The 18,269-nt window shown below is 42.0% G+C and overlaps 1 protein-coding gene across 7 annotated transcripts in view; it reads left to right on the top strand.

The window, feature by feature from the left end:
- RNLS (renalase, FAD dependent amine oxidase) overlaps positions 1-18,269 on the top strand; it is a 268,671-nt gene that overhangs the window by 219,298 nt on the left and 31,104 nt on the right. The window contains exon 6 of one of the 7 annotated variants that reach the window (XM_025850996.2): positions 8,451-9,620. The exons of the other annotated variants lie outside the window; for them this stretch is intronic. Within the exon in view, the coding sequence (XP_025706781.1) occupies positions 8,451-8,593 (143 nt within the window). The 3' untranslated portion in view covers positions 8,594-9,620. Of the gene's footprint in view, positions 1-8,450; positions 9,621-18,269 lie in introns of those variants that run through there. 7 annotated transcript variants of the gene reach the window in all.

Raw genomic sequence — 18,269 nt, 5'->3', positions numbered from 1 at the left:
TTGCTGCTTCCATTATACCTGCGACTGGGTCAACCCGCTGGGGGGACGAGGAACTGCGAAAAGACTGTCTCTGTGGGACTGAACTGTTTCTAAGGATCGTGAAGTTAAGTCCTTACTGTGGTCTGAAGTGAAACTGTCAACACCCTGCGTTGGAAGCCAAGGCTCAAAATGATGCGCTTTGCTCTGCTTCCCGGACAAGTGCGTGGTTTTCATCATCCTGGAGGCATCTCAAAACCTCTGCAAGTCGAGAACAGTCTCGTAAAGCTCTGTAGCACCCCGTCACCTTGTGAGCCTCGGGTCCTGAGAGGCTGTGTAGACCACTGAGCTGGATGAGAGCTTGACAGGTCTTAATTCTGGTCCATTTTTACCTGGCCCTGTGATGACATCGACCCAAAGGGGTGGGGGACCTTTCTTTGCCTAGAGCTCCCTCAGAAAAGATTTCACCATTTTCCTGCCTGTCAAGAATTCCACCTCAGGTCAATCTAAATGTCTCGTGGGCTGAAGAATTGATATGCCCTGTTTGCAGAGCCTGCTGCTTTCTCCAGAATTAGAAGTTCTCCCCTGTAGCGGGATACATGCCACGATCCATCATGCACGCTATCCATTAGCTGGTCTCTCTTACCTGCATCCAGCCTGAAGAGATGAGACAGACACGAACATCATGGCATAACGGGAGCGTGGACTTGGAGCTCAATAATTTGCTGAGCCCATCATCCTCAGTGTAGTTCTGAGATGCCCTTCCCTGGTCCTGAGAATTAATGCTCCGCTGACACTGAGAATTAAGCCTTCGGCCCTGGTCACCCACTTAGCAGGCGAGGAAAATTAATAGCTAGTCAGCCCATTGTTCATCCCTAAGACAATCTAGGGATCTGTTAGCACAGCCCTTTGAATCATATAAAACGAATGAGCTCCCTTTGTAATCTCTGAATCTGGAAGCCTTTGAAAAGCACATGTGAGTTCTTGGCAATCAGAATGATCAGAAGCCTCTTTGGGAGGCTCTCCGTGCCTCGAACACTGGGGGTAGTTGACTAGACCGTATCAGAGGGATTGCCAGTAAGACCTGGAAATTTTATGGAGCCTTCTCCCCAAAGAGGTACAAGTATTCTCAGCAACAAATTTACCATGGTCTCTAGAGAATATACATCTGTTTTGAATGATGCCCTGTAACACAGACCTTGATTTCCAAGGTTACGCTTCAAAGGAGCCCACTGTTCTCTTTGTGAAAGATAGTTCTTTTTAATACTTGGATAAAGAACAACTGTGCTCCAGCTGAAATATTGAACTTAGAAAATATGTGATAAGCTCTGCAAATGTGTCATTTCCCTGCCACAGTTTAGCAATCATGTCTCTGTTTTGTATCCCGATGGTATTAAAATGAAATGCTATCTTGCATAGAAACCTTGCCGTAAATGATGAGTTCATATTAACCCAAGCTCGGGGAATGGTGAATTCTTTACTGTATAATTCACGACTTAGTTTTTATTCTCATGGATGGTCTAAAACAACCGGTACTATCCAGCATGATGCAGTGGGCTTTGCACTCACAGAGACCTAGCTCCGAATTATAACTCAACTCTTCCAGTTAGTTTGAGCCATTTGGTTGAATGGCAGCCTTTTCACATGATTCAGCCTTAGAAAGCTCTGACCATGAATAAGTTTCATAATCTCTCTGCGTTTCACTTACCTGTACTGTAGGTATAAGGTTAATAACATCTCCCAGGAATGTTTCAGGGGCTGAGTGTGATGGTACTTCTGAAAATCCTAGTACCAAGCCTGGCACATAGTAGGGCAGTAAATGCTACTTTTATAGTTGCTGTCACATGAATTATTTTACGGTCTCAGTCTATCAGTTACATAAACTTCTTCGATTCTGAGAAAGAGGTGAGAAAAGGAAATTGCCAACGGTACTAGTTTAATTAAGTTATATTATCTTTTGTTAAAAATAATAACACATGTTGTTGGGGGGGGTGAACAATATCTCTGTACCTGAAGAAGGTATTAAGCTGGGAGAACATTAAATGAGATGTAGTGCTGCTTCTGTCTTTTTATGGAATCTCAGATGACTTTTTTGCATGAGAATTGTTCACAAAAAAAATTTGCACTGCAGCATATCCGAAAAGAGTAAGACCCTGAAGTTAAGCCATCAGTAGATCAAAGGGCTGAGACAAACGTAAGAGCAGGTTTGCGAGTCGGACTGCAGGGTCCCACCACAGGAAATCGCTGCATTGTGTTTCATAAATACTTTATATCAGTTAGCATTTTTAACTCTGTCCAGAAGCACCAATCCATCATTGTGCCCGGATGTGATGTGATTGAGTCAGTTTCGCCTAAAGAACCCTTTGGTTTATTACCAGTGACTTTCTTGTTATGGAGTGAGCTGAGAGGGCTTTGATATGCCCTCTAAAGATCATATGTGGGCCCTACCGGTTTTAGTGACCATTGCCCCTACAGACTTCATATATGTGCTCATTTAGATAACGAGAAGAATCCGTGTAGAGGACAGGTCATTGAATTCCCTGCCTAATATGAATGAATATTAAACACTGGGATCTGAAAAGAATATATTGAAATTCCATTAATATTTATAACCGATCTGTGGGACTAAGGGAATTCTTCAGGATAAAATATTCCAAATTCATGTTTGTAAGAATGAAGCATCCTTGAATTTAAAATATAGTTTTCCTCACTGAAATAGGTTTCTATTACCCATATACCTGGTGAAATCTTTGTTGGTGAGGTTATGTATCCTTACATTATTTAATAGTGACGGGGAGGGCATTTTAGAACCTTGAGCTCAACCGAACCTAATTCACTCTTTTTTATCAAAAATAAAATGTCTGTTTGTTCCCTTTTCCACTGTCTGTATTCATAATAATGGTTTCTCAAGAGTAGCTAACAATATCATAAAGATTACAGTCCCTTTGATTTAAGAACTTTTGCCAAAACCTAGATGCGATCTCTTTTTTTTTTTCCTGTCAAAATATAACAGAAAGAATAATTCCACTGGTCTTATTCGTAAAGGAGATAAGAGTGTCCACAGTAAACCAGTAAATTTCCTCTACGAAAAGAGCCAGAAATATTTTGACACAATCATAAATAAAATCTTCACCATCTGATTAGTGTCAGTTCTTCATATTCAACATTTTATAACGTTAGGACCGAAACTTCCCTTTAATGTACCAGTTGAACTAGAGCAAAGCTTTAGGTCAAATCCTCGAGCCCAGAGATCTATTTCATCCGCTCGCAGAATCCTTTTGAATAGTTGCAAATCTAAAGCTGACCCCAGTTTCCCAACTACGGCGATAAAGTCATATTCTTAGAGGCAGACCAGATTGCTGGTTCAAGGGGGAAACCTTGCCCAGTTTGGGAAAAGGGTTCAATCATAATGCCACTTAACACACAAAATGGTTGTTTATTGCTGGCGAGTAGTGGGGAAGCAAGGAGCATCTTGAGGGGGTTGTCATCAGAGGAAAATGGGGCTTTCACACTGCAGAAGGACTCCAGCACGGGCCTGGAGCTCTGAGTGCCAGTTAGGACAAATCCTCTGCTCTGGGGACCTGGGTAGGGCCCAATTAAAGGACTGTTGAAATCCTTCCATTTTTCCTTTTGGCAGTGCCCATAAAAGCTGCAACAGGCTGAAAATCTTCTTGTGTCTCAGGATAAATAGATGTTTTCATAAAACTTGGGAGGTCTTAGCCAAAGAAAAAACTTCTCCCAAACAGATCCTGAAATGTATGCTGTCCCACTAAACATGGCCCCTTTCTTGAAATGGGCAGAATCTATGGAATTTATGGAATTTTTTTACAGAATTAATGTGAGGAACATAGAGGAAAGATTATTCCAGCCCTGGACAGGGAATAGAATTCAGAATATGCTTGCCGGAGTAGAATTATTCCCTTAAAAAAAAACAAAAAAACAAAAAACCATATATGTTATAATCAAACTTAACGCGTGAAGCACTGTGCCTTGATTGCCTCAAAATTCAGAACTTGTCCCTTCTCTAATCTTCTGTGTTTCAGAAAACAGAGCCACCAGTCTGCTAGCTCCTTAGCCAAAAATCAGGAATCATCCTTGGTTTCTTCCTCTCCTCTACCCCAATATCCGATCTATGACCAAATCATACTGATCTTGCTTCCAGAGCAGACATCGAACCCCCTTCTCGTCATCCCTGTCTCAGCCAAGACAGCACCTTATTTTAACTGGTGTCTCTGTGTTGTCCCTTTCCAGTTCATTCTTCACGGGGCCAACACGGTCTTCTTAAAACACACATCCGTTCACACCACTCCCTTTCCCATTCAGAGCCCTCCACTGCTATTCCTGTGCGCACAGGCTTCAATCTCAAATCCTTATCATGACCTGCAAGGTCCTGAATGATCTAGTACAGGGGTCACAGCCTTTTTCTGTAAAGACCAGAGAGTGAATACTGTGGACTGTGAACTGTTCGGTCTCCGCTACAACTACTCAGTTCTACCAGTGTAACGAAAGCTAATAGACATTATATAAAGGATGGGACATAGCTATGTTCCTCTTTTTTTTTTTTTAATTTTATTTTATTATGTTAGTCACCGTACATTACCTCATTAGTTTTTGATGTAGTGTTCCATGATTCATTGTTTGCGCATAACACCCAGTGCTCCACGCAGAACGTGCCCTCTTTAATACCCATCACCAGGCTAACCCATCCCCCCGCCCCCCCTCCCCTCTAGAACCCTCAGTTTGTTTCTCAGAGTCCATCATCTCTCATGGTTCAGCTATGTTCCGATAAAACTTTATTTACCAACACAAGTGACTGGCCCACGACCTTAGCTGGCCAACCCCTGACCGGGCACGTGCTGATTTCACTACCTCCTCACTCCCTTAGCTCACTTAGCCCCCCGACACACCTCTCATTCCCCCCGGAGTGTTGCCCACTCAAGACCACTGTCCCCATTCCGTTCTCTCTGCGTGGGACTGTGTCAGTGTAAATGTCACTCCCACGTTTCATTTGGTGTTCCTATTGCCCTTTTATAGCTCCCTGTATTTTAATTGTCAGAAACTGTACATTGCATTTGTTCAACGTCTGTTTCTCCTTCAAGTTGGGAGGTCTGTGAATTCAAAGACTGGATTTGCTTTGCTCATCTTTGTATCTCCAGCACCTGGCACACTGCTTAACGCACAGTCATTTCTCAATTAAATGTTTGGTACATTAAGAATGAATTAATGAGATCTAATCAAAACATGAAAGAAAACAAAAGATAACAATCTGGGCTCAGATCTGAAGTATGAGATGCTTTAAGTCCGTTTCTTTCCAAGGTATTTCATTTTTAAAGTTCTGCACTTGAAATAGGCAGTAAGTAGGAGGCAGGGTAATTAACAGGCCTGTCCCCAGATCTTAGTGCTACAGGGGCACCGTGCTTGACACATTGTAGCTTACACAAAGTCGTTCGCAGGTCAGGCAGCTCTACTTACTTCATCTTGTGGCTCTCTGCCTTCTGGAACATGAGCCCCCAGGGTCAGGGTGGAGGGAAGAAGGAAGTGGAGGTGGACTGGATGTGACACACTTCAACTGCCCCTCATAGTCCACGACCAAAACTAGTTCCCTGGCTCCAGCTTATCCACCAAGTGGATTAGGAATTGTCCGGGGGTGCCTGGGTGGCTCAGTCGGTTAAGCATCTGCCTTCAGCTCAGGTCATGATCTCAGGGTCCTGGGATTGAGCCCTGAGTCTGGCTCCCTGCTCAGCGGGGAGTCTGCTTCTCCCTCTGCCCCTCCCCCTGCTCATGCTCATTCTCTCTCTCTCTCTCTCTCTCTCTGTCTCTCTCTCTCATTCTTTCTCTCAAAAAAAAAAACGAAATTTTAAAAAAAAAAAAAAAAAAGGAATTGTCCGGGAACACACAGAATATCTGGGGAGAATGAACTTGCTCTCCCAGAGAACATAAAGAATAGTTCAGTACATTCCCTAATATAAAATAAAAGTGGCTGCATGAATGTACTATAAAGCCCAGAGATTGGCATACTACCAATGATCTATTTTACCGATTTAAAAAAGCTTTTCGCATATGTTAATTTACCTCGTTTATGGTAAGATCCCACCTGGTGGTAATTATTAGTGTCTTATCTCCTGTCTCCCTCAGGTACTTCTTCACAATGACTTTTAATGTTTAGGAGAAGAAAATGCTCATTTTGTAATAATTTCATGTTATGATCATGACTTTTCTATGTACTTTATAAGTTTGGGTGATTTTAAAATAATTCTGTGGCACATTTCTTTTTAATATATTATTTTTTAAAGATTCATTTATTTATCTTAGAGAGAGAGAAAGAGAGAAAGTGCAAGTGGGGGGAGGGGCAGAGGCAGAGGGAGAGAGAACCCTCAAGCGGACGCCTCAGTGAGCACAGAGCTCGACCAGGGCTCCATCCCAAGACCCTGAGATCATGACCTGAGCTGAAATCGAGAGTTGGCTGCTGCTCAACTGACTGAGCCACCCAGGTGCCCCTATGGCACATTTCTTTTTAAAAGGAAAAGTCAAGTCCAAAAATTGACTGTAGGAGAATGTTCTTTACAAGGAAAGAAATATATGCATTTTCTCTTTGCCCCCCAAATTATTTATGTCTGCGTAGTTTATTCATCAGTCATACATTCAATCAGTATTTATTGCCTTCCAACTCTGGGCCAGACATTGTCCTAGGTATTCAGTGAATGAGACAGTTCTAGTGCTTGCATTCAACAGGGAATATTAAAACATACTCTTTTTTTTTTTTTATTTATTTGAGAGAGAGAGAGAGAGTGAGCACAAGCAGGGGGAATGACAGGGAGAGGGAGAAACAGACTCCCTACTGAGCAAGAAGGCTGATGCAGGACTCAGTCCCAGGACTCCAGGAGCATGACCTGAGCCGAAGGCAGACGCTTAACCAACTGAGCCACCCAGGTGCCCCATTAAAATATATTTTAACATGATAATAAGTTAGGATTCCTTGTAAGTAAAATTTCAACAGTGTTTAACCTGATATTCTCTTTTTTCCTTGTTTTATTTTTGCAAAATTTTGGAGGATATATATTTTGAAGCTTATGTAATGATTGCGGAATTGAAGTGTCCGTAGCTCCACGAGACATCGTGGTTTCATCTGGCCAGTAATCCTAGTTGGGTCTTTGGCAATCCTTGAGTGACACTGACAGGAATATAAAAATGTACCTTGTTTTAAAGGGACAGTAATAAACATATCTGCTCCCTCAAAGAAGGTAGAAACAATTCTATAGTTTGAAATCAGCCTCCTGAGTTTAATCCTCCTTATTTACATAGCTTGCCTGGAAGAACTCCTCTGGAGAGACTGGTCTCTGGCACAAAACCAGATCTGCTTCTCGCACATGCAAATAAATGCAGGAACCTAAGGAATGATGGAGAGCCCTGGACTCAAACAGGAGTTTGTTGGCCAAGTGGCGAACTTCCCTTGTACAGAACCTCCTGAGGGCCCTGTAACAGGGATTCTGTTGATCGGCATGGATTTGTCTTTGCCATGGAATCCGGAAATCTGCCTCCTGGTTTGCCACAATGGAAAGCTTTAAAAAATGGTTTCCTCTGAAAAGGTCAGAATTATTTGAAAGATGATCAGAATTTCCAATTCAGTAGTAAATGTGATTGGAGAAGTCAAAGTCTCAAGTTCTGAGATGGGGAGCAAGGGAAATGTTAGCTCAGACCCTCCTGTTGTAGAAAGACATATGAGTTCTGAGCTCTGACATACACAACATATATCTGGGTTTGGGGATACCATGGGTCTCCCCCTTCCCTCTTGCCGTGTGAGTGTATGCATACATAGCAGCTTGGGTGTGTGCTGATTAGGTCTTAAATTACAAACAAGAACATATGTTTTTCCTCCATTACTACTCGTTTCTATTAAAAAAAAAAAAAAAAAAAAAGCAAAGAGCTATCCATAGCCTGAATGTAGCACAACTGGGTTAGGAGTTTGAAAAGTACAAAGAAAAAAATGAAAACCAGAATGATGTTGTTCAACCTTTGAAAACTCCATCCCCGTAATCTTTATTAAGCAGCGCTAAGTGCTTTCCACGTTTTATCACATCTCATCTTTACGACAACTCTGTGAGGTAAATACTCTCCCCACTTTATAGATGAGGAAGCTAAAGCTCTAAGCTTTAAGTGAAACCATGACTTCAGCTGGAGCTTTCTTTGTCTCTAAATCATACTTTTGTGATAAAAGTAAACATCTCTATCCTGGAGATCCTGATGAAGACTCCCCATGGAGACTTCTCTGGCTCCACCACCCACCCTTCAACACGTTGAGATTCATCCTTCCCTGGAAATGAGACTCTTCCTTTGTATGTTCTTCCCCAACCTATATACTTCCTGTCATGTTGAAAATAACAGTGGCTTTTAAAATTCATTTCCTAAAGATGAGATTGTAACACCAAATGTGTTATTTGAGGTTTCACTTGCTCCTCCCCTCCTCCGCTTCCCAGATTTGGGTTCTCCAGACCCTCGTGGGCACATGTGCGCATCCAGCCCTACCAGCCCACTCCCAGCACCACCACCACCGGCCGCCGTCAAGAACCCCGGCCATGCAAGAACTTGGAAATCCAGTTGTCCCATGACACTCCCATGACAAATGACATTGACACTCATGGCACACTTGATGGGAGTAACTCAAGTTACTACGAATCTGGAGGGGCCTGGTGTTCTTTCAAGATCACATCCATCGAAATACATGTGGGCGAGACTAATGTTATTTTCAGAATAAACTTGACTCCATCTTAATATATCTTCACAAAGCGACATAGTCTCAATTCTGGGTATATTCACTTAGCCATTGTTAGTTACACATGATTTCGCACAGAGCTGTGACACCTGAGAATTATTTTTCCATTACAGTGCGTGAATCCAGTATCAGTGGTCCTCGAACTGTTGTAGGTGTTCTATCAGAGCTGTGACTAGACCAAGACATCCTTAAACAGTGTGGTACCTTTTCTCACCATACTACGAACTAGCTCGCTATGTTTAAGCTCAAAAGTGGGATGGAAGTTAAGGTCCTGAAGTCTGGAGCAAACTCAAGGTTTGAGAAAGCTCAGATGAAGGAACATGTGTTCATCACCTTGGTCCTGTGGATTCCTAGTTTCAGTCTCTGAGGACCAGGAATTTGTACATGGTGACAGCAGGGAGTGGATGGGGAAAAAGGATCGGCTTTCCTTCTCGCTGCCCCTGCCGACCAGACCTCCATTTGTAGAGACACATAGAAAATTAAAGCTGAAAGGGAACTCAAAAGAATGGAGTAGGCCCAGGAAGAGTTTTCCCCATAATTACTTGGTCAAGCTTTTAAAGAAACTGCTATATAATCTAACCTTGATATACTGGAGATACAAAGAAAGATTCAAGGCAGGTAAGCAGGCAGGAGAGGAACAGGAAAGGAAACTGATATTTGTGGGAGCGAGCATACATGTGCTGGACATAGTTCTAGATACCTCACACATTTAAGATCGTTTAGATTGCAAGTGACAGAAAACCCAACTTAGATGGCTTCTGCAAGAAAAAAGGGGCCGGGGGGATTTATTGGTATTGTTCCTGAAAAATCTAGGAGTAAGGCTGCAGGATCTTACATAAAGACAGTAAAGCTGCCTGGATTGATTGAACCAAAATCATAAAGACTTTGTTTCTGTCTGTTTCTTGACTCTACCTTCCCCCGACTTAAGTTTATTTATGGTGAACTACCAGGTGGTACCAAGAATTTCAGTGCCAAGTTATAAAAAAAGAGCCCATTTTCCAAAAGCTCAACAGTATTCTTGGACAGTGACCCTCATGGGCCGATTGGCCTGGCTTCTGAACCCAGTGCTGAACCAATCACTGTGGCCAGGGGGAATGGATTAACTGATCTGTTCAGCCTAGGCCACCTTTGTTGGGGCTCAAAGTGGGGAAGGTGTGTAATCCCCTAAATCGAAATTTGGGTACTGTTGCCACAGAAGAGCCAGGAGCTGCTGAGCAGGTGGTGTTCACCACACATGATCCTCCTAACTAGCCTGGAGGTCAGTATTTGACTATCTTCTACCATGCCTTCCCTTTAAGGTCCTGGGCTTCTTGAGTCTATTAAGTAGAATACCAGGTAGAAGGCTTTCACCATTTATGACCTGGTTTGAGCCCCTTTATAAGACCCAGAGTCAGTCCAAGAGGAAAAGAAATAGTAAAATGAATTTGTGTAGGCAATGTGTATTTTTCTTCCTACTCCTGGGACTGGGAGTACTCCCTGCCCATCCTCCACACCCAGTCCTGGGGCCATCCTTCACCCCTACATAAGTCAGCTCTTTCCACTGATCACCTTGTCTGTTAAGAAGCCTTGTTGACTTTGACGATTTGCCTCAAATTTGCCTTCTCACATCTTCTCTCCACTATCAGGACTTGGGGATGCCTCTCTAATAGGTAGTGGTCCAGCCCAGCCCCTGTTCCCACCCCCCTGACCACATCTCAATGCCTCTTGCTTCCAGCACTCACAGGTACAGTAGAAATGGGCAATATATTGTTTATTGTTCAAGTAGCTCGGATTACTGGCGAATGTTATCATTTACTTTCTCAGCTGGCCGGAGAAGGCAGAACACACTCTTCTGTGAACAATTTTCCATTGTTTACTGGGAGGTTATTTCCTGAATTTGTATACATTTACTTATACCGGAGCTCTGGGGAAACATCTTCTAAAATTGGAAGTACGAATTTGAGGGGAATTCTCATTTTACGTTCAGTTCATCGTGTGGGGTTTTACACACTTGTTTATATTTGACTAAACGCCTATCAGTATGGTCGTCTTATAGGGGATTGTTTAGAGGATGTCTGTGTGTCTTGCTAAACATAAGAAATCCAAACATGTGTAGCCTGGGATAACAAGAATTACAAACATACATATGCGTTGGTTTTTAAAATTCCCCTTCTGCCCTTTATTTAAATAAAGGCAAATGCACGCATCCCTAGATACATAAGCTCGGAAAGACACTCACGGCAAATGCATACCCACAGGCCTAGAATAAACAAGTCAAAGACCAAAAGAAGAGTAGAAACTGAGAGGTGTGTCAGTCGTTTTTTAAAGCTAGTATTTCTAACTCCCTGATGGAAAAGTTTCTTCGGGTCCCATATAGAACCAGGTCTGTAATTGTTCAGCAGTGAGCATTCAGGTCTGTCAGATGCTAAATGCACTGTCGCTTTGTCCCGGAGAGCTGAGCCCATCCCGTTCGTTGCACAAACAGTAGACCTTGCCCTCCCCCTCCGTGACCCCGTGGGTGCGGACAGACAGCATAACTGTTCCTTCATCCATCTGTTCATCCAGGTATTCAACAAATATGGATTGCTCGCCCTGTGCCCCAGTCCTGAGGGAGGAGCCATAAGTTCAAGTAGCTCTCAGTCTAGAGGGAAAATAGGCAAGTAAACAGACAATTAAAATACACTGTCATTAATACTCTGTTTCCTCCCATGATGCGTCATTCTCTGAGATTTAGGTTTCCCGTCAGCGAGGTGTGAGGCACGAGCAATAGCTCAACGGAAGCTCGGGAACTCGAGCCCTGTGAGATGGAGTGAGTCAGCCTCCATGGGTGGGTTTTCCAAGCGACACCTGAGGAACATTTCCTGAGCACCAGCCTCTGAATTTACCACTTTACGTGGTCTTCACCTGTGCCGGGATCCTGAGCTTGGCACCAGGGTCACCAGAAAGGCAAGACAAAGGCACATCACTGGAAAAGAATATACAAATTGGGTTTATATGCGAAAATACCACATTCACATTTAATTAACTGGACACTAAAGATAAATAAGATACATTGTAACCTAGCAGTTTAGCAAAACTCACTCTGTTGGTAAAGAGTACGTAGAGGCCAGACCTCTCCTCTGCTCCTGGGGAGACTGACCTTTTGGAGGACCCTTTAGCTATATCTGAAATAATTTTAAACATGCTTACTCTTTGACTCAGCAATCCTATTTCTAGCAATTTATCCCAGAGATAGTTTCACGTAAGTGCAACAAAGGTACATGAATAAATGTGCTCATTACGGCATTTCATTGCTTGTCACAGAAACTGGGAAAAAGGGAAAAGAAATACCCAGCTAAGGATGACCAATAATAAACGGTGGTAATCCCGTGCTATTAAATTAAGTAGATCCACGTGAACTGGTCAAAAGCCATCCAAGATATGTTAAATGACCAAAAGCAAGTTCAAGAACGATAGATGTAGTAGGAGTGTATTTCCATTTTGAAGAGGGGAGTAGATAGGCAGGCTCATGTGTAGAAAATTCTAGAAGGATACACGGGAAGCTATTGACAGCCATTACCCTGGGGAGTGGGACTGCCAGGGCTAAGGTAGAAGCAATACTTTTATTTATTTTTCACTTTATACCTTTCACAGTGTTTGAGTACCCTTTTTGCTTTTTACATTTTTTTAATTTAAATAAAAGTAGTTTCAAGCCACCAAAAATAATGTCCTACTATTTTTTTCCTTTAAAGGATCACACTGGGCGTAATCCTATTAGGGACTTTAAGTTTTATTTAATTTTGTTTAAAACAAGCATTTCAGAAATATGTTTGACCAAAGAATTTCATTGTTGTTGCTTTTCCTAATAACTATGAATATGTCACATGAGTCATCTGGAGGCAACACTGACCTAAGGAATCACAGGGACATTATGACCGGCCGAAAGTCATACAGCCAGGCAGTGGGAGACAGAATTTCTGAGTCAAGATCCAAAGTTCAACTGATGTCCTTCAGAAACTGTGCCATCAGGATGGAGGAGGGGATCTGATTCATTCATACTAAATAAAATTTATCTTGTTCCTTAGGTGGGGACATAGCACTCCAGAATTTTCTGTAAATCTTAGATGATAGATGATAGTTTCCTAGAAGAGTGAGGCCCTACCTTCAATAGGCATGGGGGGTGGGCGGAATCCACTATTATACTTGAGTTATACTTCCTGCCATTTATGTCTCCGAAATGAGGCTGTTCTTTCAGACCTCTTCAGTGTTTTTCCTTGGATATTTAAAGCAATCGCTATTATCCATTAATCCAGTCCCCTACTACAGGGAAAGAGTAAGGAAGAAAATAAAACCACTATTTCTCTTCAAAACTGATAGGATAAAAATGAAATAAGAGGGAGGACTGTGAGTAAATCCATCTTTCCTGCGTGCCTGGCCCACCGTCATTTCAGCCATCTCTACTTCTGGAACCTTCCTCCTCAGTTACAACCAGAAAACCATGTCTATTGACTATAAATACTTGTTACACGACCACGGCTGCAGTCCCAGCCGGAGATCATGAAGGTGCCCACCGGTCGAGCTCCGGGTAGGAGGTGATGAAATGGCCTGTGACATGGGTAGGGCGCTCAGAAGAATTCGGGCCTCTGTCACTCTCCGTAACAAACAGGTTGGGCTTATTAAAGAGCAAACGAAATCTGCAGGTGGTCCCTTGGGATAGCAACGCCTCGTTCCTGAATCTGGGCCCAAGATCGACACACAGAGCAGCAAACCCGCCATCAAGGAGCTGGTTTGGGTTGGCTCTGCCAGGAAGGTTCGGAAGGGAGGAAGACCTCAGAGGGGTGCATCTTCTCAACTCAGCCTCCCTTCCTCTCCCCACCTCGCGGCATCCATCCCTCATCCTGCTAGTGTTCCCTCATCCGGGTGGGCTGGAGCTGGACTGCTTTGCTGGACGTGGGGATGTGCTGACTAAAAAGGAAAAGGCCACCTGTAATCAGAACGTTTATGGCTACGAGGCAAGGGTTGTTGAGCCAGTTCTGCTTGGAGTTGGGGAGAGGGACACGTGCCACTGCTTCTTGTCTCGTCCCCTGTTCATCACGTGCATCCACCTGTCTGCTGAACCTCACAGCCGTGCACCGTCAACACCCTGCCAGTTAGCAGGTAACGGTTCGCTAGTCAGTCAGCCTGTGTGTGTGTCATCTCCCTCCCCGTCTTTGTCATCCCTGGAAGCCGTCCATGTGCTTCCTTCCTGCAGCACCAAACACCACCCTAGACACCCCCACGCGCATTGTCTGCCTCAGGAACTAAAGAAAGGTTTTCACCAGTTCTTCGATGCCCTTCGCCTGCCCCTATGGTGTGCGCCACTCCTTACTTCCCTGTGGGAGGTGGGACCTAGAGCTGGCCTGACACTTCCGTCCTTCGATGACCCAACCTCTGTCCCTTGATAGGTCCTGCCAAAAAGGGGAAGTTTATCAGATAGAAGAGGTCTCTGAGATCTTTGTATGTGAAGAAAGGTAGTCCGCGGAGTTTGAGCTTGCCCATGACCAAAGAACGGTTACGTAGGTAGGAAAGCAGAAATGGTCACAAATTTGGATCAGAAGTGGGAGGGGAATATTCTAAGGTATTTTCTATATACCCGATTTTCTAGCACGATGTAAGAAATGCATCTTTCTCCGTTGTTTTAAGTTTGTTGTCCACTAACTATTTAATCTGTTTTAGGATTTCTTTCCAGAGATATCTATTTTAAATTCATTGACTAGTATTATCCATCAGTACCAGGCATTTTTAATTGCTGTGGCTTTAGAGGGTATTTAAATATATGGCAAAACAAGTCTTCACTTACTGATTTCTCGAAAGAAAATGAAAATGTTCTCATTGCTTTACTCTTCCCTTTAGGGTCATTTTTTTAAGTTCCAAAAAAACTCTTGTGGAATTAAGATTTTTTTTCTTGCCAATTATTGCTGGTAAATAGGCAAATCGATTTAATATCAAGATCTTTAAATTTATTTGAAGTTTCATGTTAGGTCACTATGGTTTGCAACCATATGATTTTCTTTCTTTCTAGTATTATAGATTTTATTTCTGTTTTTTATCTTAATGCACTGACCAGAGCAGTGTTATGTACCACCAGTCTTTCCAAGCATCCTTGGTTTATGCTGATTTTACTCTGTGTGTAAATGTGATGTGTATGTCTATAATAAATATTATACTAGTTTGACAAGTTCAAACAAACCACAAGTAAAGCAACCAGACCTTGAAGTCATTTTTAAAAATTAATTTATTGGCCGTGTTTTCAATTTCTTTTATATATTTTGCTTTATACTGATTTCCTTTATGTTGAGATAATTTTGATAATTTTTGTTTTCCAAGAAAAATCACTCTGTTTCTTCAAGACTTAAAAGTTTATCAGCATGCGGGGCACTTGGGTGGCTCAGTGGGTTAAGCGTCCAACTCTTGATTTCAGCCCAGGTCATGACCTCAGGGTCATGAGACAGAGCCCTGGGTCAGGCTCCGCACCTGCTTGAGATTCTCTCTCTCTCTTCTCTGCCCCTCCCTCTGCTGGTGCTTGCTCTCTCACGCTCTCTCTCTAAAAAAATAAAATAAAGAACTTCTCTGTATCTGATCTGTCCTATCTGGCAGAATAAGGCAGTGGGGATGCTTGTCTGTCCTTGAGTGGGGTGGAAAAAACAAACAAACAAAAAAAGGAAATGAAATATCTCCCCTGAGATGCCAAACCATATATCCACCCTCAGGCAGATTTGATGCCAGAATTCATTCTGCCAGTATATATTCCAAAAATCTAGTTAAAGTAGTCATGGGCAATATTACCCCCAAGGCACCTGGCAGAAGCGAAAGTAAATCTCCAAAGGAACACTCTTTAAGCTTAGGCCTCGGAGAATTTCTCAGATGAAGTTGCTAGAACTTTAGGCTCACCATAAGGAAAAGAAAGAAATCACAAAACGCACAAGGAAAACACCATCATGAGCGTGTGGCAGTAACCATCCTTAACAACGTGAAGGGGAATCAGACTCATAAAGACTGCAGATTTGGGAATGATCAAACACACAGTATAATACATTGACTATGTTTAGAGAAATAAGAGAAGGAAACAATCCAAATGGATCATGCAGATCTGAAAAACAGAACTTTTACAGATGAAAAATAAAATAATTTAAATTTGAAATTCAAGGGACAAATTGAACATCAGAACAAACACAGATGAAGGGAGAACAGTAAACTGAAAGATAAATCAGAAGAAATCACATAGAGTCTAGCATGGAAAGATAGAAATGGAAAATATTAAAAAGAGACCAAGACACATGAAGATAGAATCAGAGCATCTGCTGTATCTTTAATCCGAGTTCCATGAAGACAGAACAGAAAGAACAGGGAGAACTGTTTCCAAAATTCATGACAAAAATGAGTCTCCAGATTGAGAAAACTCAAGGGAGTCAAAAAAGGGAAGCAAAGAGAAACTCACACCTCAAGATATCCAAGTAAAACTGCAGAACCCCAAAGGCAAAGAGAAAACAATAGAAACATCCAGATATAAAAGGAAAATGCCCCGCAGAGGACCTGCAACCCAATGGAGTTGACTTCTTAACAGCATCAGTAAAAGCTAAACTATATGAAGAGTATCTTTAAAGTGCTGAGAGCAAATATTTTCAATGTGGTATTAAATGCCAAGGAAAACGATCTTTCGCAAATGACAGTGAAATAAAGATGTTTTTAGAAAAACAAAAGCCTTCAACAGAACCTCATTAAGGAACTTCAACATGAGATACTTTGGGAAAAGGAAAATAACCTTGGAGACAAGCTGTGAGATCCATGAGGGAAGCTGTGGATAAATATAAACAAACGTTGAGTGTATTAAAATAAAGCTGAATACGTGAAACCTGGACCAAAAAAAAAAAAAAAAAAAAAAAAACATAAAATCAGAATTAAAGTATTCAAAGGTTCTTATATTATTCTAGAGAAGGATAAACATACTAACTTTTGACTTTAATTTGGATGCTTAAGTCTATGGGTAATCCCTAAAAACAGAAACCAAGTATATAACGTCCAAGCTAGTAAAGAGGAAAAATGAAATAAGGGGCAAAAGTGGTTTAAACAAAAAGAAGGCAATTTTTTTTTTAATTTTAAAAAGAAACAAAGAAATGTTGGAAAAGTGGAAAAATAAAAAACAGAAAATAAACTTCAAGGCATTTCTAAATGTATATAAAGATGTTCACAGCGTATTGTTAAAAGGTATCAGGAAATAGACGGAAACTGGCATAAACTTCAGTATAAAGTAAACATTGTCGGGACTTAAAGGAGAAATTGGAAAATTTTACCATATTCAGGACAGATTTTTAATATACCTCTTTCAGTAATTGATCAAGCAGACAGTTCGTAAGAATTTAGCTGATTAGAACCACACAATTGATAAGATTGTCCTAATGGACTTATTAAAATTTAATTCAACAACTAAATTTAATTCTACTCAAGCACACAGGTAACACTTACGAAAACTGACTATGTATGAAGCCATTCCAGAGATCTTAAAATATCATACAGATCCCATTCTTTCGAGCAACACAACTGAGTTAGGATTTGTGTTAAAAATGTATTTTATTGGGGCACCTGAGTGGCTCAGTCTAGTAAGCGTCTGATTTGATTTCAGCTAAGGTCATGATCTCAGGGTCGTGGGATCGAGCGTCAGTCTCTGTGCTGGATGTGGATCTTGGCTGAGACTCTCTCTCCCTCTGCCCCTCCCCGCCACTCATGCTTTCTCTCTCTAAATAAATAAATAAAATCTTTAAACAAATGTATTTTATTATAAGTAGCATCGTGTCTTTAAGCATTGTTTTTTTAATTTTATTTATTTATTTGTCAGAGAGAGAGAGAGAGAGAGAGAGAGAGAGAGCAAGCACAAGCAGGGGGAGAAGCAGAGGGAGAAGCAGGCTCCCCGCTGAGCAGGGAGCCCGATGTGGGACTCGATCCCAGGACCCTGGGATCATGACCTGAGCCGAAGGCAGACACTTAACTGACTGAGCCACCCAAGCATCCCCTTTAAGCATGTTTTAACCTGTTAGTGGTTATTTTTATGGCTGATATGACCATGGATCTGAGGCAGCTAATGTCCTTCATTTCAAGACAAATTTCAGTTTCTGTTTGGAGGACAAGGGACAGTTTTGTAAGTATTTCACTCGAGAGCCTTCTCGAGCTCAGTGTTCTATCAGCCATGGAAGGAAATTCTGCCCCACCTCTGACACTGGGGCTTCTGCTGTTGTTACTAACTCCTAGCGCCTTGACCCCACTCAAAGCTGTAGACTAATGGCTATTATAACAAAATAAAATAAAATAAAATAACAAGTGTTGATGAGGAGGCAGAGAAATTAGACCCTTTGTACCTTGCTGGTGGGAACAGGGAAATGGTGCAGTCACTGTGGGAAACTGATATACGGTGATTCCTCAAACATTTAAACATGGCATTACCATATGGTCCAGCGATTCCACGTCTGGGCGTACACCCAAAAGAAGTGAAAGCAGGGCCTCAAATAGATATGGCTGCACCATGTTCATAGCA

This window comes from Callorhinus ursinus, unplaced genomic scaffold (assembly GCF_003265705.2).
Source record: "Callorhinus ursinus isolate GAN/ISIS: 27379988/994484 unplaced genomic scaffold, GSC_fseal_2.0 scaffold32, whole genome shotgun sequence".
NCBI lineage: Eukaryota > Metazoa > Chordata > Mammalia > Carnivora > Otariidae > Callorhinus > Callorhinus ursinus.
Note: the sequence above shows the minus strand (reverse complement) of the source record. Positions and strands in the feature narration are given on the sequence as shown.